We start from the raw sequence: 25,459 nt of genomic DNA, 5'->3' as shown, positions 1-25,459 counted from the left end.
CAACACAATGGTTTTGAGTTGTAAATTTGAAATGTCTAAATCTGCGTTGTTCTTCTTTTGATATAAGGAATATGCTTGTACAAAGGTTTTTTGAAGTAAATTATATTAATATAATTTCCGGTGGGAGTGTGCATGCCGATGTGGCATGCAGTCACCTACTTTGTTGTAATTACGTTTGCTCAAGCCATTGCACGATGTAAAAAGAAGTAAACCGTGTTTTTATTGTGTCACCTTGTTGTGACCCGTTTTGTGGAGCGTTGATATTTTTACGTGAGATTCACGTGCTCCTTAATCAGTTGTTGTGACCTGGTTTTGGTCGGAGCGTCACAAACTGCGTTGTTTAGTCTTAGAACACCGTGAGATTCACGTGCTATTTTCCGTGTTTTGATTTTGAGGTGAGCCCTGCGAATCTGCGTTGCAAGTTTTAGAATACGTGTGACTCACGTGTTTTTAGCTTTGTGATGTCAGCTAGTTCCTTGATGTTCTTTCTGTTAAATATACCGTTTTAAGTTTTGGGCATGCACGGAGTGCGTGATCGGTTACTGATTGGTTGTAAAATAGTAGTTTCACCCGATTCTGTCTTAGGAATGTTGTTGGTTGGTCAATCCGGTGACCTCTGACTTTTGAATAACTATTCCATGTTAGGTTTTTGTTTCCATAAATACCACTGCTTGACTCCTGTCTCGTCAGTCGATCTGAGGGTTTTAGGAAGCGTTTGGTTTTGATGTAAACGTATGAAGGTTAGCAAGTGAACCAACGGAGTGTTTCTTATGTTTTAACGTCAACGTAATGTTCTTGGAGACAGTTGTTTCTCAAGTGTGAATCGTTTTGTGCCCTTCGTTTGTGAGGCAACACGTTTTTGGTACTGCTGGTCAACCCACACAGCGCATAAGGTAATTTTGTTGTTACTTGTTTGTGTTGTGTTTTGGTCGCCATTTTGTAATGACTTTGTGAGTTGTTTATGTATAACGTGAGTTGAAAGTCTGACTTGTTGTAGTGTTTCTTTATTGTGTGTTCAACTGTTCTAGTGTTGTGAACGTACAGCAATGTTTTGTAGACGCTAGAAAGTCGCTAATGTTTATAATGATAACTTGTGTTTTCTGTGGTTAACGAAGTTCGAAGTGAAACGTTTTCTCCGACTTTTTCAGCCTTACGTTAAAAGAATTTAGGTAAAAGAAGCTTGCGGTCTGTGGTGATCGTTTGTAAACGGGCTTATTTCTTGTAACGTTATTGAGGGAAAGTGGATGAGTAAATATCTTGTTTGTGACTTTGATTAACGCAGGAACGTTGTCGTTAGACTTTTTTGGTATGACAGTTTGCTTTGTATTCCTGGCCTGATGAGTCAACGTTTTGTATTTTTCTGAAACTAGCCATTTTGGTTTTAAACGTATGTATGCTAAGTTTCTTGAGTATTCTTAGTGCTTATGGTATTGTTGAACGTACGGAACGTAATTCTTTATTGTTGTTGAACGTACAGAACGTAACTCTTTATTGTTGTTGAAGGACTAACCAACGAGTGTGTGGTAATTGTAACTTTCTTGTCTGTTTGTCTTTGCCTGTCTTGTGATTGTTTATTTTTCTTGTTTTTACTTCTCGTGTCTTGTTAATGCATTTGATACTTTTGCCATGTCTAATAATTTGTTTTCTTTTCTCTTTTTCTTTCTGTCCATAAGTTTTTTACCGCAATAAGTAGTATCGCAATACGTAGTATCGCAATACGTAGTACTGTAACTATATATATATGCATTACTGATACCTAGTGTCAGATGTAAAATAATAAACCAGTACTTTTGCGCGTTATCGCTTGTAACCTGTGTTTGTCATTTCGTATGAACAATATGTAGTACCAGCCTCGCTCACGAAGGCGCGCACACTCTATGATTTCAGAAAATAAAGTTACAGGCTAGCAAAGACAGCGAATCGGGCAAAATGACCAACTTTGGACTTCAGAAAAATAGTGTGCAAAAGGTCTTTTTTTGAGAAACCAACGTAGAATTGATGTTATTGTTTTGTTTTCATAATGTTTAGGACATGAAACCACCAAAATATGAGCAATTTAAAAAAAAACACTTCTTTTGAATACTTTAATGATGATTTGGTTTTTCAGACGATAACACTAAAATGACAAGAGAAATGAAAACTGAACTTTGAGCTTGAAGCTAAACCAATCCAATGATTATGTACATACCATACATCAAATGAAAGGTCATCAGCTAAACTATCCAATGAGGTATGTTTTGAAATTGATTACATGATTCTGAAAAAGTGTTTCATAATCTTAAGATTTTTAACATCGCAAAATGTCCTTTCACGCCAACATGCGACAAATGAGCACCAATTGCAAAAATCAATTAAATTCCTTAAAGAGATTATTCTTTGCTAAAACAATCATTATAAAAATGTATTTGACATTTTTCATTCATCCTTAATGTGACCCTCCACCACGGAATGTGAGTCACATGCCACCTTTGCATGATTTTCACATTTTTACATTTTCCTAACGAGTTTTTTATGCTCTATCCAGTGGTGAAAACCGTTTTACAACAGAGCGAAAACTGTTTGAGTTATAAGCCTGTGACTAAGGTGACCCTCACACTGTTACCAGACACTCCCCGGACTTATATTACGCCTAGCGCAGAACCGCGCGAGGTGACATGCGACTCATTTCGTGGTGGAGGGCCACCTTTAAGCAATATGTGAAAAAATACAAAAACACAGCAGTCGGACTGCATCACAGACAGTCATGACCAAAGGCAGAGTCAGACAGGGTACATGCGGGCCTGAGAGTGGCGAGTATTTTACTCGCCATGGCGAGTAGAAACATGTAAATGGCGAGTAGATTAACATTTCTAAGTAAAGTTGCTGAAACAAATGGTTTGTTTGCTTGTTTGTTTGTTTAACGCCCAGCCGACCACGAAGGGCCATATCAGGGCGGTGCTGCTTTGACACTGATTTAACGTGCGCCACACACAAGACAGAAGTCGCAGCACAGGCTTCATGTCTCACCCAGTCACATTATTCTGACACCGGACCAACCAGGCCTAGCACTAACCCCATAATGCCAGACGCCAGGCCGGAGCAGCCACTAGATTGCCAATTTTAAAGTCCGATGACCCGGCCGGGGTTCGAACCCGCGACCTCTCGATCACGGGGCGGACGCCTTACCACTAGGCCAACCGTGCCGGTCAAACAAATGGTTGGTTTGGCAGTAAAAATACTAACATTTGCTCTCTGGCTAGTAAAGTTATGAGAAGTACTAGCCAAAGGCCAGTACAGTAGTCGCCGCTTATAAAAAAAACACCTTGGGACCGAACAAAAGTGTTTTTAATAAACGGCGTTTTTAATAAACGGCTGCGTGTTGAACATGTGTTGAACATGTCCATCAGTAACGAAAGGTAAGAAGACCGACGCACGCATACATCTGTTGCTTTGAGGTCAGAGCGGCCCAGCTGGGCAGCAATCTGTTCCGCCTTCTGACACAGGATTGGGCCGTTTACAGGTGTGTTGGGTGCTTGGATAGAGTCGAACCACCGCATTAAGCCATCCTCTGTCTCCTTATCCTTCCCGCAGCGCCGATGCTTCCTGTGGTCTTGACTGGAGCCCTCTGCGATGTCAGTCCTAAGTTCGTCTTCTTTTTTTAGTGTCTGGCACAGAAATGATGCCGACACACCCAAAATTTCAGCGCCCTCCCTCATACTTCTTGCATTCAGTTTTTGGTAGCGATCAAGCAAGTCAACTTTGTCTTTGGATGTCAGATCCATTCTTTTTCTTTTCTTTGAAGCTAAAGCTGAAGTTGAAGCCATTTTCAGTTTCACTGCTTATCCAGTGAGAAGAAAGACCAGACAGTGTTGAATTGTCATCTGACGGTTTACTGACAAGGGTGTGAGTTGTCATCTGACGATTTACAAGGGTGTGATCACTGTTCACACAAACGCTGAACGGTGTCTTGAGTTGTCATCTAACGGTTTACTGACAAGAATTCACGACCAGAAGGCGACTACTAACCCTCTGAGCAGAGAGAAAATGAACAAACAGTGTTTTTATTAAACGGCCCCTGTTTAATAACCGGCGGAATTTTACATAGGTTATACACCACTTTGTGGACTTTCAGCGCTGACATGTCACTCAAAGAAATATTTTTCCACAAATCTTAATTTAACTAAAAGGGAAGTTGCCAACAAAGCAAAATCTTAATCTAATTCAAAGATTTGCTGTATCATGAAGCCCAGTAATGTTTACCCGATTAGAAGAAGAAAAAAAGGTTGAGCGAGTCACTCCATCTATACACACTCATCTGTTTTCCTTCTTGAAAAGTCAAATCAAAAAGGGCTATGACTGATGAACACATGTTCAAGAAAAGTCCGCAAAATGTACAGCGAAAGGCAAACTAGCAGGTTATTGGACATTAAAATAACTTTAAAATTTAAAATCACATGAAAGAAAAACAACACCAAGAACTACTGGGGAATGTTGTAAAAGGCTGCAAATTGTTTGTACCCAGTGTTGATGAGCCGGGGAGATTGGGTGGGAGAGGGTCAAAGTTCTGCCGTTCTGCAGTTCTGCAGCTGGTAGATGTGGGGTCAAATGTGGGGTCTGTAGTGTTGGTGTATGTGACTTGGCCCATGCTTGCACACTTCCCAACATGTTAGATGCATCGTCTGCATAAAGGACACTACAGGGTCAACCAATGCACACACAAACACTAGCTGAGTCCGTTTCCATGCTGTCCTTTTTGGTGGGGAACCTGAACTCAGTCAGGCAAGGGGACAGTGACTCGAGTGAGGGCAGAAGGGTGCTTATAGCGGTTAATGACAGCTGATTCTGCCGACACAACAGCATCAAATACTCCAGGGTTACATGAAATAACAATTCCTTTCTAGATGTACATATTCATAACCACACTAAAAGTTTAGCTTGTTGTGTGGAAACAAATGTTCATATCGTATTACCATACATGTCACCCTGTATTTCCGGAATAAATTTTGTTTAAACCAAATACAGGGTACCAGACTCCTCCTGCTTTTTACATTTAGTCAAGTTTTGATTAAATGCTTTAACATAGAGAGGGGAATCGAGACGAGGGTCGTGGTGTATGTGTGTGTGTGTGTGCGTGTGTCTGTGTGTGTGTGTAGAGCGATTCAGAGTAAACTACTGGACCGATCTTTATGAAATTTTTCATGAGAGTTCCTGGGTATGATATCCCCAGACGTTTTTTTTCTCACTTTTTCGATAAATGTCTTTGATGACGTCATATCCGGCATTTTGTAAAAGTTGAGGCGGCACTGTCACACCCTCATTTTTCAATCAAATTGATTGAAATTTTGGCCAAGCAATCTTCGACGAAGGCCGGACTTTGGTATTGCATTTCAGCTTGGTGGCTTAAAATTTTATTAATGACTTTGGTCATTAAAAATCTGAAAATTGTAATTAAAATAATTTTTATTTTTTTTTATTTATTTATTTTTTTTTGTATAAAACGATCCAAACTTACGTTTATCGTACTTTTCATAATTTTCTAATTAAAAAAACATATAAATATGTTATATTCGTATTAAAAACAAGCTCTGAAAATTAAAGATATAAACATTAAAATTTCCGAAATCGATTTAAAAACAATTTCATCTTATTCCTTGTCCGTTCCTGATTCCAAAAACATATAGATATGATATGTTTGGATTAAAAACACGTTCAGAGAGTTAAAAAGAATAGAGATATAGAAAAGCGTGCTATCCTCCTCAGCGCAACCGCTACCGCACTTTTCTGGATTGTTAATTTCACTGCCTTTGCCACGAGCGGTGGACAGACGATGCTACGAGTGTACGGTCTTGTGGAAAAAATGCAATGCGTTCAGTTCCATTCTGTGAGTTCGACTGAGCTTGACTAAATGTTGTATTTTCGCCTTAACCGACTTGTTCTTCTTCTTCTTCTTCAGCGTTCCAGAAGTTTCTGGTTACGTGTGAGCTCGTTTGCCTATTTGGGTTCCCCACACTATACTCTGAGAGCATAGTCAGCTCACTCCATTTTCGTTGAGTAGGCATGCTGGGTATTTTTGTGTTTCCATAACTCACCGAACTCCGACATGGATTACAGGATCTTTTCCGTGCGCACTTGGTCTTGTGCTTGCGTGTACACACGAAGGGGGTTAAGCAGGTCTGCACGTAAGTTGACCTGGGAGACAAACGGTCATACACGTAAAATTCCACTCGTGCAAAAAATACGAGTGTACGTGGAGTTTCAGCCCACGAACGCAGAAGAAGAAGAAGAAGAAGAAGAAGACCTGGGAGATCGGAAAAATCTCCACTCTTAACCCACCAGGCAGCAGCGACCGGGATTCAAACTCACGACCTCCCGATTAGGAGGCCGACGTCTTACCATCACGCCATTGCGCCCGTCTCAAGTCTTTGACATTTTGCAAGATTTGCACTAGGTGTGTGTGCTCCCACATCCGTGCACTCCAAAACCCACCGACACATCATCACATGATTTTCTTTATCATAGATGGATTTTTTACTCAGTGCTTGTTTGTCACGGCTGAAGTTTGTACCCCTCTCTCTCCCCCTACAGCCCCCCCCCTTCCCCTGTTTTTGTTTGAACATTTGTACAGATCTTTCTTGATGTTAAAAGAAATATGTGTGGCAGATGGACTGCTGAAGTCTTCTTTGAACATTTGTACAGATCTTTCTTGATGTTAAAAGAAATATGTGTGGCAGATGGACTGCTGAAGTCTTCTTTGAACATTTGTACAGATCTTTCTTGATGTTAAAAGAAATATGTGTGGCAGATGGACTGCTAAAGTCTTCTTTGAACATTTGTACAGATCTTTCTTGATGTTAAAAGAAATATGTGTGGCAGATGGACTGCTGAAGTCTTCTTTGAACATTTGTACAGATCTTTCTTGATGTTAAAAGAAATATGTGTGGCAGATGGACTGCTAAAGTCTTCTTTGAACTGTCCTTTGTATCGTTTGCTTTTGTATTCTTTGTATATTTCGAAAGTCACTCAAGATTGGTCAGAATAAAAAACAAGTCTGTCCACCCTCCTTCCCGCTCTGTTTTTGATCTCATTTAATGTCCAAACTTTTTGAAGCGTCTTCCCTTTACCAGCTTCCATACTTTATACTCAACTTTTCTTGTTTATCTTCTTTGTTCCATGCCCTTCTCGCCATTTTCCAGTTGTTCATCGTTTGATGTATGCTACATGTACATGTATTCTCCACTTTTCACAGAATTTCACGTGCTCACCTGCTAAAAAAAACCCACCTGTTTATCCCATTCAAACCTATGGCCACTCAGCATTTGATTCTGTGCGCGTGTGTAGGGAATGTGTGTGCGCTCGCGTGTGTGTGTGTGTGTGTCACGGTGTCAGTGTCAGTGTGTGAGTGTGTGTGTTAGTGTTATAGTATGTGTGTGTGAGTGTGTGTGTGAGTGTGTGAGTGTGTTAGTGTGTGTGTGTGCGCGCGGTTAGTGCTCAAATCTACCCTAAGCCGTTACATGATAAACGGATGGGAACACACACACACACACTCGGCCTGTGACGCGTTGCTATTTACATAGTGTCGGAGAGAGACAAGAGAGTGACTGAGAGAGAGGGAGAGAGAGAGAGAGAGAGAGAGAGAGAGAGGGAAAGAGAGGGAAAGAGAGAGAGAGAGAGAGTCAGACAGACAGACAGACAGAGAGACTGGGAGAGACAGATAGTATCTGTGCGTTTGTTTGAAATGTATAACTGTGATGCTCGCTCAGATCTGAAAACAGGTCCAAGACAGTTTAGGTCTCATAGGTCACTGTGCTCCGACAGACACAGGTGCATGTGTAGGCACACATGCACTTGCGCACACACACAGTGCACACACACACAGTGCACACACACACACACAGTGCACACATCAACACGTGTGACCGATGTGCACCCAACCTGGCATGTGAACACACACACAAATACACACACATTCTCTTTCACTCAAACACACACACCAAAACAGAAAAAGGGTTCTTGTATAGTCTACAGTTTTATTCGACTTACAGATCACATTTACATTCAGCTCAGATTTTTATGATAGTGTGCATTGGTCTCACACACACACACACACACACACACACACACACAAGCAAGCCAGCAGATGCTTGTACTCTTGTTGTAGAACGACCACAACAATCTTCCAACCAACCTTTTTCATCCATTCACTTTCTTCCTACTCCTCCATCATGCCCCCCCCCCCCCCCCCTCTTCAAATCATGGAAAGAAACTGTGTCTTTATTTTCTCAAAGTCCAGCCCCGTGATCAGTGAAACGTTCTTGTCCTTATTCAGCACGCCGGACCAGTCCACAACCATCTGAGCCCGGGTCAGTTGACCCGACAGCTCCACAGTAGCGTACGCTGTTTCCTCCTTGGTTATGATGCTGGGGTCGACAACCGTCGCCATGGCATAACCGTCGCACGTTCTGTACCCTTGTCGGTGTGACTGCTTTGCTTTTTTGACGTCAAACTCCAGGGAGTTGAGGAGAAAGTTGGACTTTTTGGTGTTGGCCCCTGTCCATTCTTCCATGAAATCCTAAAAAAAAAAAGATGAAAAGAAAAATGAGTCACAATTTGCTGTGTTCCATTTTTTCGCACACTGAATAAGTCTCATGGTAATGCTGGAAAAAAACCCTCTCTTGTTCCCTCGTTTACAAGCTAAAGTGTTAACAGCAACTTGGTGCTCTTGATTTTGCATCAATTCTAAATTTGTTTGTTTGTTTGTTTAACGCCCAGCCGACCACGAAGGCCATATCAGGGAGGTGCTGCTTTGACATATAACGTGCGCCACACACAAGACAAAAGTCGCAGCACAGGCTTCATGTCTCACCCAGTCACATTATTCTGACACCGGACCAACCAGTCCTAGCACTAACCCCATAATGCCAGACGCCAGGCGGAGCAGCCACTAGATTGCCAATTTTAAAGTCTTAGGTATGACCCGGCCAGGGTTCGAACCCACGACCTCCCGATCACGGGGCGGACGCCTTACCACTAGGCCAACCGTGCCGGTATACATTCTAAATGCATGTTACAATATATATATGTGGAAATGTATCAATATGAAACACGTATTTTGTACAACAGACAGAGATAGGTGGTTACAACAGAGATAGGTGGTTACAACAGACAGAGATAGGTGGTTACAACAGACATAGATAGGTGGTTACAACAGACAGAGATAGGTGGTTACAACAGACAGAGATAGGTGGTTACAACAGACAGAGATAGGTGGTTACAACAGAGAGATAGGTGGTTACAACAGACACAGATAGGTGGTTACAACAGACAGAGATAGGTGGTTACAACAGACACAGATAGGTGGTTACAACAGACAGAGATAGGTGGTTACAACAGACACAGATAGGTGGTTACAACAGACAGATAGGTGGTTACAACAGACACAGATAGGTGGTTACAACAGACAGAGATAGGTGGTTACAACAGACACAGATAGGTGGTTACAACAGACAGAGATAGGTGGTTACAACAGACACAGATAGGTGGTTACAACAGACAGAGATAGGTGGTTACAACAGACAGAGATGGGTGGTTACAACAGACAGAGATAGGTGGTTACAACAGACAGAGATAGGTGGTTACAACAGACAGAGATAGGTGGTTACAACAGACACAGATAGGTGGTTACAACAGACAGAGATAGGTGGTTACAACAGAGATAGGTGGTTACAACAGACAGAGATAGGTGGTTACAACAGACATAGGTGGTTACAACAGACAGAGATAGGTGGTTACAACAGACAGAGATAGGTGGTTACAACAGACAGAGATAGGTGGTTACAACAGACAGAGATAGGTGGTTACAACAGACACAGATAGGTGGTTACAACAGACAGAGATAGGTGGTTACAACAGACAGAGATAGGTGGTTACAACAGACACAGATAGGTGGTTACAACAGACAGAGATAGGTGGTTACAACAGACAGAGATAGGTGGTTACAACAGACACAGATAGGTGGTTACAACAGACAGAGATAGGTGGTTACAACAGACAGAGATAGGTGGTTACAACAGACAGAGATAGGTGGTTACAACAGAGATAGGTGGTTACAACAGACAGAGATAGGTGGTTACAACAGACATAGAATAAAGTTGAACCTGTCTGCAACAACCACCGAACGGACCGACAAAAAGTGGTACATGTAGTTAAAAACAGGTGGTTGCTATGGAAAGGTGAATTAGATAGTAAAGGAGAAACGACAAAACACACACACACACAAAAACTGAAAAAAACAAAACTACCAAAGTTTGTAAAAGATTTAAATAAAAAAGGTTTGAGCAAATGAAACAAAAATGTGGTGACTCACCCATGACAAATGGTCCTGACAGCAGGTGTCAAAGGGGAGGACGCGGATGTTGTCCATGCTGCTCAGGACGACATGCGCTGCCTCGGGGTCATTGAAAAAGTTGAACTCAGCGCATGGACTGACACGCCCTCTTCCTGAAACATTTTTTCACTTCAAGTCTAAAGCCTCACATTAACTGGGCAAAATCCACTTTGCAAAGATTTCTTAACAAAGCTCACTGCACAAAGCTTTGGCGCTGAATTTTGGTTAAAAAGTCTGTCTTTGTGAAGTCAACTTTGGGCTCCATTAGGGACTGCCTTCAGACATGGCATTTACAAATGTCCATTTCTTTCTTCTTCTTTTTCAGAGCATTAACCCTTTCGCTGCCAATCAAAACTTCCTGACTGCCAGGGAATATTGGAGTTCGGGGTGTAATAATTCACAAAAAATTCTAGCTCCAAACTGGCAGTAGGTAGAAAAGTAAAACCTATGTTATTTTTAAAAGAAATTCAACCAAGAATCTGTTTTTAGTATCTAATCATGGAAATAATGCACAAGTGCAGGACGGGTATACCCGTCCTAAGGCAGTCAAGGGGTTAACTGTTTTAAAGGTTTGCTATAAGTGCGTATAGTGTTGGTCACATTAAATGTCAGATTTCTTTTCTTCAAATACATGTACAAATCTGTTTAAATATCGCAAATCCAACGGGGTATAAATTAGAGCTCACCGTCGGTATTGCCACCCATGATGACAACATCTCGCAGTCTCTTTGGGAACTCTGGATCAAGGCTGAGGGCCAAAGCCACGTTCGTCAAGGGTGCCAGTGCCACCAGTGTGATCTCACCTGAGAAGATAAAGAACACAGATATACATGCATGCATACATGTGTACATGCACACACATGTAAACACACATACACAACGGCACACACACACACCACACACGCAGAAACAAGAATATAATAATAAAGGAAACCAAAAGAAGAAGATGTTAAGAGAGTGACGAGTTTTGTGAGAGCTAGAATTGGAATAGGTACCAGTGTAACCAGTGTAACCAGTGCAACCAGTGCAACCAGTGCAACCAGTGTAACCAGTGCAACCAGTGCAACCAGTGTAACCAGTGTAACCAGTGCAACCAGTGCAACCAGTGTAACCAGTGCAACCAGTGCAACCAGTGTAACCAGTGTAACCAGTGCAACCAGTGCAACCAGTGCAACCAGTGTAACCAGTGCAACCAGTGTAACCGGTGCAACCACTGCAACCAGTGCAACCAGTGTAACCAGTGCAACCAGTGTAACCCCCCCCCCTCCCTTTGCAGACCTTCAAAAATCTGGTCTGAAAAAGGAGTCTTAAAATAGGGCTAAAACTACAGAGGTCATGAACAGAAGGAAACAGAGTTTTAAAAGGGAGAGAGTTTTAAATTATTTGGGGGGGGGGGTCGCGGCATCCTAAAATTGGGGTTTTCACTGTTATGACACACTAGTTTGTAAATAGCTAGCGTGATCGCGGGCTTACCTGGGAACTGCTTTGTGAGGTGAACAAGAGCATTAGCAGCATGCTCTGACTGAACTATACTGCTGTCCACAGGGACACTCCACGCAACGCCACCTGTGAAGTTCTCATACTCCGACACCTTCCCCAGCAAGGATCTTGCAGCTCCTTTGTACACTGGGACCTAGGAAGACATAAAAAGTCAAATCAAAATTCAAATTTGTGAGGTACTACTTCTTCTTCTGCATTGGTGGGCTGTGACACACGTACACTCGTAAGCACTAGTGGGATTTTCACGTGAATCGTTGTTTTCCCCCTAACATTTAGGCAGTCATACTCTGATTTGAGGGGATGCATGCTGGAGTTTTCCTGTTTCTATAACCCACTGAACTTGACATGGAATACAGGATATTTTACATGCATACTTGGTCTTGTGCTTGCTTTCTCACATCATAGAAAAAATGACAGATCAATTGCGAAAACGATAAGCAGCTCTCCCTCTCGCAACTAATAAGGTTACAATTTAAAAGCTCCATTTCTTGGCTTAGTGATCTGTGTAGTTTTATGTCAAGATGCAGTATTTTTTCATATCACTACACTCACACTTATCACAGAAAGAAAGAAAGAAAAACAGACAGACAGACAGACAGGCAGGCAGGCAGAAACACACACACCACACAAACGTCTATGACCAAACTTACATCCAGCCTGTCACAGACTTGCAAAACGCGCAGTGTGTTGTCAGTGACGTCATCAATCTTGACGTTGCCATTGGCACACGTGATGGCCACCACTTCCACTGACGGACTTGACAGCGCCAGCATGATGGCATGAGCATCGTCGATTCCCGTGTCCACATCTATAATCAGTTTTCTGCGTTGCTGCGTGTCTTCTGCCATTGTTGTGTGTTGTGGCATCTCTACCTGTACCACCACTGTGCAACTGCTATCTTGTGACCACGCCTTCTGTCAAAGCGGGAATGAGAAAAAGAAAAAAAAAGAATGAGTATTCTAAAGATTACTAAAGAAATAAAACACAGTACAATAACAATACTATTACTAGGTAAATGATGAGTCGTAAGAAATAATATGCATCAATGTGAGTTTTTTTTTATACATGTATTGCAGAAAGGATGGGGGAGGGGGGGGGGGGGAGATTTGGGGGAAGAGGCTCTGGAGAGAAAATCTTGCTCGCTACTCTACAGAAAAGTAGAAATACTCAATTTGAACTCAGGCTGAACACTTGGCAATCGAGTAAAACGTACTCAGAAAACCGGAGCCGGGAATATTGACAGTGCAAAGAGGAGCAAAACCAAACATTACTGACTGTCTTCACATGTGCAGCATTATACTGATCGCATGGATGCACATCACACCATGTAATGCATATATATCTATGTTAGTATGGTGCTCACACACTGTGTTCAGGAACATACTCTGATGTGACGGGCGCAATGGTCTACTGGATAAAATGTCGGACTCCTTTGCAGAAGGTTGAATGTTCAAACCCCGGCCGATACCTGGTGGGTTAAGTCTGGAGATTTTTCTGATTTCCAAGGTAAACTTGTGTGCAGACTTGCTAGTGCCTTATCTCCCTTTGTGTGTACATGCAAGCACAAGATCAAGTTCGCACGGTAAAGATCCTTTAATCCATGTCAGAGTTTGATGGGTTATAGAAACACCAAAATACCAAGTATGCATCCTCCGAACTCAGTACGGCAGCCTAAATGGCAGGATAAACACGGTCACATAATAACCCACTCTTGCAAAAAACACAAGTGTACGTGGGAGTTTCAGCCCATGAACGCAGAAGAAGAAGATAGACTGATGTGAAGTGTGTCAAGCTGTCCCTGAGGCTCTCAGCTTTGAGAATGATCTACTCCAGTGGTGGGATACTTGTCTCCAGCACTGAAATTGAGAAAACCCACTTTTTTTAGGCTACCTTGTGGCAGAACACACACGCGTTATATGTCTACTAGGGGAAGGTAGCTGGCAGTGTGTGTGTGTGTGTGTGTGTGTGTGTAGGTGTGTTTGTGTGTGTTTTACACACATATACACGCATGTGTGTGACTGTTCGGCATGATTGTAACTGTGTGTGCATGACTGTATCTGAAACTTAGATACAAAATCAAGTGACAAAATAATTCTTACCTCCTGTTTCAAACGCGCCTTGATATTCTGTATGTCGTAAGGTTTCAGCTTTTTTCCATACACTTCTCTGGCATGATTCCTGAGGATTTTGTTTGGAACTTTCATCTGCAGAAGTTCTTTCACTTTCCCCTCGTCCTCTTTGCGCAGAAGCCGCTGTTTTGGGTAAAGAGAGTAAGTTTCTGCATCTAGAACAAAAACAACAGAAAAATGATGCAAGGAGGATTAGTCTTATCATGCCTTTGTTAAGTATGATTCATTTGCATGAAGCTGACACAAATCCAATCCAAACTTGAAATCTTAATGAAGAAATGTTTTCACCCATTAGCTTTACAAGTTATTGTCATAATTATATCTATGTCCTTTTCCGACATGTTTTGAAATCCAAAGTAGAGACGAATCCCACATGCAACAATCTGTTCAGATCTTTGTTGCTTTTAAATGTTCTTCATCAGGTTAGATGCACATGGGTGTGTTTCAAAAAGTGATAAGTCATGTTCCTACTATGTATTCCTAACAGAAAGAAACGAGGAAGAAAATGCATTTAACTTTCAGATGTAAATCACTGCATATTTCAAAATACACATCTAAAGTGTTTGTTTTTTCTGTTACAAGTAAATTGGACATTATGACCAGGTCATATTGTTTTTAGATTCAAACATAGCTTTACAGGCCTGCAATTTCAGGCCTCTCCAAAGATAGGACAATTCCCAAGAAAGGACATTTTCTGTTGTCCGTTAGGCTACGTACCACTGTACCGAAGAATATCCATCACAAAAGACCTAAAATAGGCAGACCTTCTTGGCTGGTACCAAAGGTTTAATCACAGATACTTCTGTAACTACATTTTAATATCACTGACATGGAATTTCTAGGGTACCTGTCCATATCCAGAACCCAAGGGACTGACCAACAGTGGTCTTTACAGACAGGTGGTTGCTATGGAAAGGTGATTTATATACACGTATAGGGACAAAATTGTTTCTTTTTCTTTCTTTCTTTATTTGGTGTTTAACGTCGTTTTCAACCGTTCAAGGTTATACATGTATCGTGACAGGGAAAGGGGGGGGATGGGATAGAACCACTTGTTAATTGTTTCTTGTTCACAAAAGCACTAATCAAAAAATTGCTCCAGGGGCTTGCAACGTAGTACAATATATGACCTTACTGGGAGAATGCAAGTTTCCAGTACAAAGGACTTAACATTTCTTACATACTGCTTGACTAAAATCTTTACAAACATTGACTATATTCTATACAAGCAACACTTAACAAGGGTAAAAAGAGAAACAGAATCCGTTAGTCGCCTCTTACGACAAGCTGGGGAGCATCGGGTAAATTCTTCCCCCTAACCCGCGGGGGGTGACAAAATTGTCACGGATCCTTTTGCATGGTTGTTGTGGGCAGGTGGTTGTTATCGAGAGGTTGTCCTCAGTATTTACATGGTATTACATGATTCACCAGCCAAAAGAAAATGTCTGTTTGTTGCAGACAATAAAGTTTTTATTGAATTGAATTGAATTGAATTGAATTGAATTGAGGACTGAGGGTATACAGACTTTTTTCAAAACTGTGCTGGCGCAAAAGAACTTCTTAACAACACAGTTCATGATTTCTAATCGTTAACTATATATATTTATATACTGATGAGACACATTTGTGTCGAAACACGTGTCTGGTCTTGGTAGTAAAACAGTGGTCCTCCTCAGGGCTAGATTTCTCTATGATACGTCCCCCCCAATAGGCTATCTGTGAAGGGATACTTTTTTTCTCTCTTTTTTGCTCTGCTAAGAGATTTTTAAAAATCTCAGAAGAAAGTCTCTGCTGACTTTCAATCGTTTCTTTCACAACTTTTGATGTTATATATATACAAAAAAAGGAGCAAGCAAAGCCTTTCTGTGAAAAAAAAGTTTCATCTTTACCAATTGCATGGGTGTGATCACTGATGAGCGTCCGCACAACCACTCTTCCTGTTCTTCTGTCTACAGAGGCATGGATTTTAGCAGGGCACTGATCTTTCCGTGACCTGGTGAAAGAGAAAAAATATCACAAGTATTACTTTCTAAGAACAACAAATGATGGAATGTGCATGTGTGTGTGCATGTATTTTTCCACACAGGATAAACAGTGAAAAAAAACCACACACATTATTTTTGTTTACGCCATATGTGTCACTATGAAAAAACACATCAGCAATATTTTTAACAGTCAAATACACATATAGTCACTTGAAACAAAATTGCCTGTTGTGTATGTCGTGCCAAATTCACAGACTTGCCAAATTCGCAGATTCGGCAACATTTTTGCCCATTTTGCGTACTCGGCAAAACGCTGCCTATTACCCGAAATCGGCAGCGTTTTACCAAAAACACATACAGGCTTTTAAAATTTGCCAATTTTGCATAATCGGCAGCCACTTTTGGGTTTTAAAGTTCCCAAATGCCTGGGATATCATCACACTTAGACAGCTAGATATTCAAATGGATACTATATATCGCAATATTGATAAGTCATGGCAAAAAGTTTAGTTTTCGTGCATTTCCAGAGTTATGCTCGACACAGACCAACACAGACCATAAAAACCATAATAGGGAGGTAAAGCAATGAAAATGCAATGTTCTGGTGACACAAAAATAACAGACTGGCTGCCGCTTTTGCGAAATGGAACATTTTTAAAAGCCTTTATGCATTTTTGGCAAATTTGCTGCCGATTTTGCGTAATGAGCAGTGTTTTGCCAATTAGGCCAACAAAAAAAATTGTCTGTTTCTGGTAACATGGCTAAAAAAAATAGGGTCGGTAGGTAGGGAATTTTATTTTATTTTTTTTAAATTTTTTTTTTTTAACCCCAAATGTAGACCAATAAAACTAACTTTAAAAATCGCGCAAAGAGACTGGATTCACAATACATAGAGACAAGACACTCAACACATTTACAAATCGTCAGCGGACTTTCGTTTTCACACGTTTTTGTTGTTCATTTTCTCACCCTGTCCTTTACCACCAAAAAACAAAACAAAAAATTTGAGTTTGGAAAAAAAAAGTTTAGGGTCGGCGCTGAAATTTAGGGTCGGTTGGGTGACCAGAAACAGACAATTTTTTTTTTTTGGCCTTATGCAAAATGGGCAAAAATGTAGCCACGAATTCAGCAAGTCCGTGAATTCGGCATGATATATTCATTTTACATCAGTTGTGTTTTCACTGAGTGAGTTTGAACTGTGTGTGCTCTTGCAGCTTTGAAAAAAAGAGACACAAACGCTCAACAGAAACTTTACAAAAAAAAACTAAGTGCACTTACTTGCAAGATTTTTTAATTCCGACTCCTGTGGATTTATATGTACCCCGGTGTGAACATCCATAGGTAAACGCCGCATACTTAAGTTGTTCTGTTTCAGGGTATCTAGGGGCTTCAGGTGTCAAGACTCTGTTCGCTGTGGCGGCAAGCTTACTTGAAGATTTGACCAGGGGTTGATAGGTCTCATCACAGTAAGCTTCAACAACCGCAAAAAACTCATCCCAGGAGGAATACTCTGCGGATTGCCAGATGAAGGCAGCCATGATGAAGAGTGATGATCCACTCTCAGCCCTGTGCTCGTGAACTTCAAATGCCAAGGCACTTTATTGAAATGAGCATAACCTGTAGAGATAGGATACTTCATTGCCAAGTGTTCAGCCATATTTCCGATTAATTTGGTATTAACCCCCAGAATCAGCACCCAGGAAAATGTAAGTGATTAATCTAATGTCGCAAACTTGTAAACAATTTAACATTTTCAGATTAGTAAGGCCAAAAAAAAAAATAGGTGTGGTTACGGTAACATAGCCAAAAAAAATAGGGTAGGTAGGTAGCCAATCACTTTTTTTTTTAAACTTTTTTTTCTAATGTGTACAAATTAAACCTACTTGACAGGGAAATAAGTGTGCGACACGGGCGCTTTCGCTTTCATTGCGTTTTTTGCACTCGTTTTTTTTTGTTTTTGTTTTTTTGACAAATGTAATAAAAAGTTATAGGATCGGCCCCTAAAAATAGGGTAGGTCGGGTTACCGTAACCACACCTATTTTTTTTTTAGGCCTAATACTGGTAATAGTACTAATACACATACAGTGTGCGATTTCCACCCCAGCTGGTAAATTAATCAGGATATTACCATTTATTTGTTGACTTCATATAGCAGGGAAGCAAAATGTCAAAAGGTCTTTGGGATGTAACATTAGTCCAGCAATTTCAATTACAATTTACATGTATCATAAAGTGACATTTTAAGATCATAAAATATTTGCACCTTTCAAGTTGCATGAATTGCCAAATCATCTTCGCAGACAATACTACTGTGACTGCTTTTTTTTCTCACGCACCATTGACACAGACAGTGACATTGTTTACAAATTGCAAACAGTAACCAAATGATTCTGGCTCATCATTTGGGCAGCCAGAACTATGTTGATCAAAAAATGCAGTTTTACTTTGTGAAATTACAATCACTGGGTATGCACTTTGCTTCCTCTGCTAGAAAGTCATGAGTAAGATTTTCTTTCCATAAACCATCACGTTTTCAACATTCTCTGCCGTATTTAATACATTTTCGTCCTGCAAAATACGATTCAAAACAGAAGGGGAAGCCGGAAGGCGGCGCTCAAAGACAGAGCAGAGATGTTTTGGTGGGCTTTGCTCAAAGAATCTGTATCTGTATCTGTATGTTACGCTGCACTTGTAGGACAAATCATCCAGATGTCTGGTATTGATGCAGCGGAATGGTGCAAATTAGAAAAACCTGCACCTTTCATTAGCAATGAAATACAAATTACAAACGTGGGGTGATGATACTAACACAAGACACTCTCGCTTGTTGATGTGATGTGAGAATATGCCCGAATTTGACGCCCAATCGTCGGAAAAGATGAAGCATTTCTGTAGGCAACGATGAGACAACTCACAGGTAAATTGCGCTTTTGTGTGTAATAATTACCTCCCTTTGGCCCATGTGCGTTTTCTTCAATTTTTAGCGAAAATGTACTTTTGTTACTTCCCGTCGAACTATATTAACATTGACGGTCGTGTCAAATCTTCTATAGTGACAAAATCGTCTTTGTTGCAATGAGCAATGCCAATCTGATGAGTAGCACGTACCTGCAGCAGAATTTATAGACACTATTTCACAGTGATCAATATTGGGGTTTAAGCAGCTTTGAGCTCACTGATTGGTCAATGACGACACTTCCGCGAACATTCAAAATGACGGACTGAGAAACAACAACTCCAATCAACGGTCTCAGATTTTGCACGAATGGTGAATTGACAAGACAGACACAACCTAAGAACAGTTTTAAAGGTAAATATCTAAAGACACAGTTTGTTTTCGTTTTTATTAGAAAAAAAACCCGCAGGTTGCTGCGAATGGATGCCGTTTTGCAGCAGACATTCCTTATTGCATTAGTACTATAATACTAGTAACTATTTGCAGTGCACTGTGCATGGTTGGTATCATACTCATAGTACTTAGGCCTAGTAGTGAGTATTAGTACTAATTGTTATAATAGTACACCTACAGCACCAGTCAGAAACTGAGCATGTTTGAGCTTAGCGCTGGTCTTTCTGAATTCATAAACAACCAGATTGACCTGGATGACCATGACCAGATTGTGCAGTTTCTAATTCTAGTTCTCCTTACTCAAGTTACTGAGTCAGTGAGGGTCTTGGAGTTGCCAGTTGGAGTTGGATACTTGCAGAGCTCTACATTGCCCTACAGGGAGGACGTCAGCCGGCTTTGTTTATCTCACACAAACTTAATACTGACTATTCCCCTCCCCTCCAAAGTGCTGCTGATTGAACTTTGGACCATGTATTCCCCCCTTGGATTCTAATTTGTGATGAGAAATGGAATTTTGACTTTGAAATTAGCTTCAAGCAAAATATTTCTTTTCTTATTCAAGACAGCTCAGTGAGTTTTTGAATAAATTGAATTTGGGGTAATATCGATCGAATTACAACACAAATGTGCTTCAGTTGCAAGATCTTGAGTCTTGACATGCTTTTCTCCCTCAAGATAATTGTAGCGCTTAAAATTGGCGGAGAAACATTCAGTCTGAAGTTAATTTTGGCTGACGCCTGGCTGACGCCTGGCTGACATCTTCCCGATAGCTGCATGTGTCTTGGATAACCTACCATTACCAACACTTTAAGTTTAATTAAAGAAACTGTAAGTTGAATACATTTAAATTTTAACTTCTGGTAACAGTGCATAACTAGTTAATTAGCCTATTCTGTGTTCGTTTTGAATTCTGAAAAATAAAGTTATTTTTCTAATATCACTGTTAAGTGTTATTGTTCATTTTCCTTTTTCCAATTCCATTTTGGTTGCAGACAGTATTTAATACATTATTGAAGCTGAGATACCTATTTCTGAGCTTGGCAAGGATACATTACTTCTCTCGGAGATGGAGGGGGAGGTCCCAGCACAGTTGCAGCAAAGATGCGACCAGCTGCTAGAACTGGCAAAAGGCGATGGCATGGCGCCGAAACTGGGTCTGGACTGCCTAATGGATTCTTTCATGGCCTTGTTTGACGAGTGCCAGCAAGACAGCTTGTCTCGCAACAAGAACATTGCTGCTTTTGTCAAGAAATGTGAGTATACATGTTTTATTTGTTTAGGAGAGTCCATTCTAGATACCTTGTAGTGCATGATGAATTTAGTCAATTTATAAACAGGTGGTGCATTTCATGTTCAACTCAACTCAAGTCTTTGGTTTTTGTATTATTTTTAGTTTACTCAAGGAAAACCCAGGAATTTGGGAAAATGGAAAATAAAAATAAAACATAGAACAGCTTACTTTTCTTGAATTGGTTGTGTGTTTCAATTCAAAAGCTATGGACGTTGTTGTCGTATGTTTGAGTCTAAAGTTGTGACAACACTGACATCACATTCATATAACATGTGCCAAAGAAGCAAAAAGAGGAAGCTGGTACTGGTGCTCAAAGACTCAAAAGTTTACTGTCCTTATAAAAACAAGGAAAATAGCCATGCAGTGTCAGGCGATCACAGGCATAAAATACATCACATTTATTAAGAATTAAAGATTGCACTTAAAACTAATAACACTACACCACTATTATGTTTCAAGTATTATTTCTTGATTGTTCGTTTTGATGTCTCAATTTACAGATCGAGAAGCTGTGAAACAGTCAAAAGAGTTGCGTATCAAACCCAGTGATTTTGAGGTGAAAGCAACAATAGGTCGAGGTCACTTTGGAGAAGTGCAGGTTGTTCACGAGAAAACTACAGACACGGTGTATGCCATGAAAGTGCTGCGGAAATCAGACCTCCTTTCACAGCCGGATGTAAGTACACTTGTTTTGTTGGGGACAAAGTTAGATCAACACAAACCACATTCAGGTCATGATGATAATTATATAATAAGCAGCTAGTAGATAAGGTTAATGTGTATAGTTGTTAGGACCTTAAATTGGTGGAAGCAAAAGAAGTGGCTAGAGTACTTGATAAGAAAAAAGTATTGAACAAAGCTTCTTTATTTCTAATCTCACTCAGTTCACTAGGGACTCACCCCCCGCGGGTTAGGGGGAAGAATTTACCCGATGCTCCCCAGCATGTCGTAAGAGGCGACTAACGGATTCTGTTTCTCCTTTTACCCTTGTTAAGTGTTTCTTGTATAGAATATAGTCAATGTTTGTAAAGATTTTAGTCAAGCAGTATGTAAGAAATGTTAAGTCCTTTGTACTGGAAACTTGCATTCTCCCAGTAAGGTAATATATATTGTACTACGTTGCAAGCCCATGGAGCAATTTTTTGATAAGTGCTTTTGTGAACAAGAAACAATGAACAAGTGGCTCTATCCCATCTCCCCCCCTTTCCCCGTCGCGATATAACCTTCGTGGTTGAAAACAACTTTAAACACCAAATAAAGAAAGAAAAGACTAGGGACTCTGTCTTGACCAGTTTTAGTGCTACACTTTACTTTCTGTGTCTTGGTTGTATGGATACATGCATACACATTTGTAATTGCATGGAAATTTGACAGTAACTGGAGGATGTAATAATATTGTAGGCAGGATTTATTCTCTTCGTTTACTTTGCCAATGTGACCAACAGGCAAAAAGTGTTGTTAATTTCGGGGGTATTTTCAGCGGTCCTTGGCCCCCCTCCCCCCCCCTTTTCTCCACTGTAAAAAAACAAAACCGAAACACCTCCAAAATAATACTAATAATAGCACAGTTTTCAGCAATTAAATAATGTCAATTTGTCATATTAAGTAAGTATGACCCAGTACAACAAGACCGTTAACTTTTGAAAAGTATTTTAGAATGGTTTGATTTGATTCTTTGAGTCATTATACTGTTCTATGCTTGCTGATGATTTCATGTTGTTTTAGTTCTTCTTCATTGTTCATAGGCTGAAACTCCCACATAGTACATACTCTCATGGTTTTTGCATGAGTCAGATTTTACGTGTAACTGTATGACCGTTACCCCGCCATTTAGGCAGCTATACACCGCTTTTGGGGGAATGTTGTTTTAGTCTTAGCAATTGTCTGTTGTGCAGATTTCTTTCTTTGAGGAGGAGCGAGACATCATGGCGGAATGCAACAGTCCCTGGCTGACCAAGCTGCACTTTGCGTTCCAGGATTCTGTCAGTCTCTACTTCGTCATGGATTTCCACCCTGGTGGCGATCTTCTCTCCCTTCTGTCCAGGTAATGCTCACTGCACTACAGTGCTACACCTCCCAAAATCTAGAAAATTAATCTCTTAAAAGGGAGACAGATTAAATGAGATTATCAACAGAAAGTCTGAGTAAATCAGGTCTTATTTTTGAGGTAAGCTTATAGTTATAGAATTAGAAAAACTTAAAGTTAAACTCTATTCTCTTCTTTGTTTCTGAATGCAGTTTTTAAATGTTGATTTTTGTGTGGGAATATTTGAGTGAGCTGCTGTGTATGTCTGTGCTTGACATGTGCCTCATAACTGTAAGGTCTGGTTTGGTGGTTGTTTAAAAACTTGTGGTTCTTTTTTCAGACATGGAGACCAGCTGGAAGAAGACATGGCCAGGTTTTACCTGGCAGAGATGGCTGTGGCTATTAATGACCTACACCAAATGGGATATTTGCACAGGTGAGTAACTGAATTTGCAGTACATACATGTACAAGTCTGGTTTGGTCCATTACGTTTTAAGCGCTTGTTGCATTGAGGAGGATGTGTGCTGGTCTGTGGTTTATTGTGTGTGCTGGTCTGTGGTTTATTGTGTGTGCTGGTCTGTGGTTTATTGTGTGTGCTGGTCTGTGGTTTATTGTGTGTGCTGGTCTGTGGTTTATTGTGTGTGCTGGTCTGTGGTTTATTGTGTGTACCATAAAATGAAGTAATTATGGTGAATTGGTAACTAGTGTTTCGGTGTTATTATAACAGAACAAAGCGCAGAGAATGTGATATTTGTTATAGAACCTTCGTTAGTTTTAATTTCAATAATGATATTGTAACTGTAGGTTATTGTATTTGACCTGATGTGTTTCTTCCAGAGATATCAAGCCAGAGAATGTGCTGCTGGATGCAACCGGTCACATCAAATTGGCAGACTTTGGCTCAGCAGCCAAACTGGACTTGAACAAACAGGTATTTATAATTGTAATAAGCACTGACTGTCTTTTTGTCTTTCCAAGCAGGGTAACCCCTGAGATCGTTTTCTTTTTTTGAACGTTTTGAGAGAGAGAGCGAGTGTGTGCTTGATTTAAGAATTGAATATGTTTTTACTGTATGCAAGTTTATAACTTTAAAAAAAAGGGGTGGGGGGGGATAGTGCAATAATAATGGTAATTGCGCAGTACCTTACTGAACAGCTCTGAAGCATGCTAAGTTTGCCGCACGTTTCCTTGAATTCTCCCGGCGAAGAGAAGCCTTAATAATATCAGATGCCTGTTGCAACAGAACAGTCTTGTAACAAACTATAATGTGAAAGTTGGATTTTCAGGTGTCATCTCGGATGCCCGTGGGAACACCCGACTACGTGGCGCCGGAGTTGCTAGATTCCATGAACCGCTCTTCCCGCAATCATCGTTACGGGGTGGAGGTGGACTGGTGGTCGCTGGGCATCTGTGCCTACGAGATGCTGTTTGGCAACACCCCTTTCACCGACGAGGAGGGGTCCATGGTGGCGACCTACGGCAACATCATGAACTTCAAGGTCAGTGCTTGGTCACATGATAGGTGAAGAATGATGTACTTGTGTGTGTGTATGCCCTCAGTCAATATAACACTTACCTCGACAGTACTATTCTTGCACATTATCTATTATAGGCCGAAAAAATTGGACAAAACGCTGAGTGGGTACAATTATCTCCCATAACCATGCGCCACCGTGGATCCCAAGCACTGTCCGAGTGCTTCCCCCTTACAGGATGTAGGTGGCGCGTCCTCTTTCTTTTTTCGCGCGTGTCAGACCGGCTGTGTTTCTGCTACGCTCCCGGATTATTTTGGACTAAGAGGCTTCTTTTCTGTGTGGACTATCACCTGTTGGATTATTGTGTGTTATTCCACTTCTGGCTTGAGGCTACGTTGTGTTTCCTTCAACTTGTGCCTCCGTTTTTGTGTGGCGGACTCGGCGTGCCTCCCGTCCTACTTCGTGGTGACCGGTCGTCTGCTTCTCGTTTCGCCGCATTCACTTGAGTATTGACCTAAATTTTCTTTGAATTTTGTTAATTCTCGGTCTTTAAGGGTACGTACAGGGCGAGGTAGGATGTCTCGTCCTGTTTTGGGCTCTGGTTCTACGGAACCAGAGTCTGCCGGGGGCAACCCTTCTCCGGGCGCCCAGCGTCATGTTTTACGCACGGAGAAGGGGATCTTTCGGCGCTCCGACTCTCCCTCCCCAAACGCTTTGCGTTTGCGGCGAGGGAGGGCGGAGAAAGCCTGTTTGAGCAAGCTCAATGCGAGCTTGCTCAAACAGGCTGGGCTTGAGCCTGGGACTTCGGGCGGGGCTGCGCCGTCGAAGGTTCGGGGAAGGTCGAGGGGAAAGAAAAAGCTTCTTTCTCCTTCTCCTTCAGTGGAACAAGCTTCCCCCCCTTCGACGCCGTTGTCCGGCCCTCAGTCTCAGGCTTCAGCTCCTCCCGGTTTCAAGCCTGGGGGGAAGGTTTCCTTCTCCTCCCTGGCTCGAATCCGGGGGCAGGTCGATTCCCAACCCTCTTTGGGGGTTGGTGAATCCGATCTAGGGGCTACTGGAGAGACTCAGGTTTTGACAGCCAACGGCCATACCACGTTGTAAACACCGGTTCTCGTCCGACCACCGAAGTTAAGCAACGTCGGGCCCGGTTAGTACTTGGATGGGTGACCGCCTGGGAACACCGGGTGCAGTTGGCATTAAAATCTTCCTTTTCCGGTGCCTCTCCTGTGCCCTCCTCGGTTTCCACCGCTGTGGAAGCCAGGAGGGACACGGGTCCTCCTCTGAACTCCCTCGCTGGGTCGTCTGCTGCTGTTTCGACAGTAGTTTCGGCCTCCTGGGGGGG

At 41.4% G+C, this 25,459-nt stretch overlaps 2 protein-coding genes and 1 non-coding gene across 8 annotated transcripts in view; 2 read left to right on the top strand and 1 right to left on the bottom strand.

Annotated features, from left to right (window-relative positions):
• Nucleotides 1–7,999: 7,999 nt before the first annotated feature.
• On the bottom strand, nt 8,000–18,903 carry LOC138976474 (inosine-uridine preferring nucleoside hydrolase-like). Its single transcript, XM_070349325.1, has 9 exons — nt 18,788–18,903; nt 17,256–17,594; nt 15,882–15,985; nt 13,963–14,147; nt 12,514–12,777; nt 11,837–11,996; nt 11,050–11,166; nt 10,343–10,476; nt 8,000–8,548 (listed from the first exon to the last, which is right to left on the bottom strand). Exons 2-9 carry the CDS (start codon nt 17,513–17,515, stop codon nt 8,225–8,227), a joined length of 1,548 nt encoding a protein of 515 aa, XP_070205426.1. The 5' UTR covers nt 17,516–17,594; nt 18,788–18,903; the 3' UTR covers nt 8,000–8,224.
• A 283-nt stretch (nt 18,904–19,186) lies between these two features.
• The window catches only part of LOC138976478 (citron Rho-interacting kinase-like), a 76,287-nt gene continuing 70,014 nt past the window's right edge, over nt 19,187–25,459 (top strand). For all 6 annotated transcript variants that reach the window (XM_070349328.1, XM_070349332.1, XM_070349333.1 and 3 more), the window contains exons 1-7: nt 19,187–19,288; nt 20,320–20,580; nt 21,119–21,294; nt 22,514–22,662; nt 22,985–23,080; nt 23,483–23,576; nt 23,932–24,144. In XM_070349328.1, the coding sequence (XP_070205429.1) occupies nt 20,394–20,580; nt 21,119–21,294; nt 22,514–22,662; nt 22,985–23,080; nt 23,483–23,576; nt 23,932–24,144 (915 nt within the window). In that variant the 5' untranslated portion in view covers nt 19,187–19,288; nt 20,320–20,393. The remainder of the gene's footprint in view (nt 19,289–20,319; nt 20,581–21,118; nt 21,295–22,513; nt 22,663–22,984; nt 23,081–23,482; nt 23,577–23,931; nt 24,145–25,459) is intronic.
• LOC138977591 (5S ribosomal RNA) lies at nt 25,195–25,313 on the top strand. Its single transcript, XR_011459388.1, has one exon. It is a non-coding gene; the product is annotated as a 5S ribosomal RNA (ribosomal RNA).

Source organism: Littorina saxatilis, linkage group LG9 (genome assembly GCF_037325665.1).
Source record: "Littorina saxatilis isolate snail1 linkage group LG9, US_GU_Lsax_2.0, whole genome shotgun sequence".
Classification (NCBI taxonomy): domain Eukaryota; kingdom Metazoa; phylum Mollusca; class Gastropoda; order Littorinimorpha; family Littorinidae; genus Littorina; species Littorina saxatilis.
This window is presented reverse-complemented; position numbering and strand designations above follow the sequence as displayed.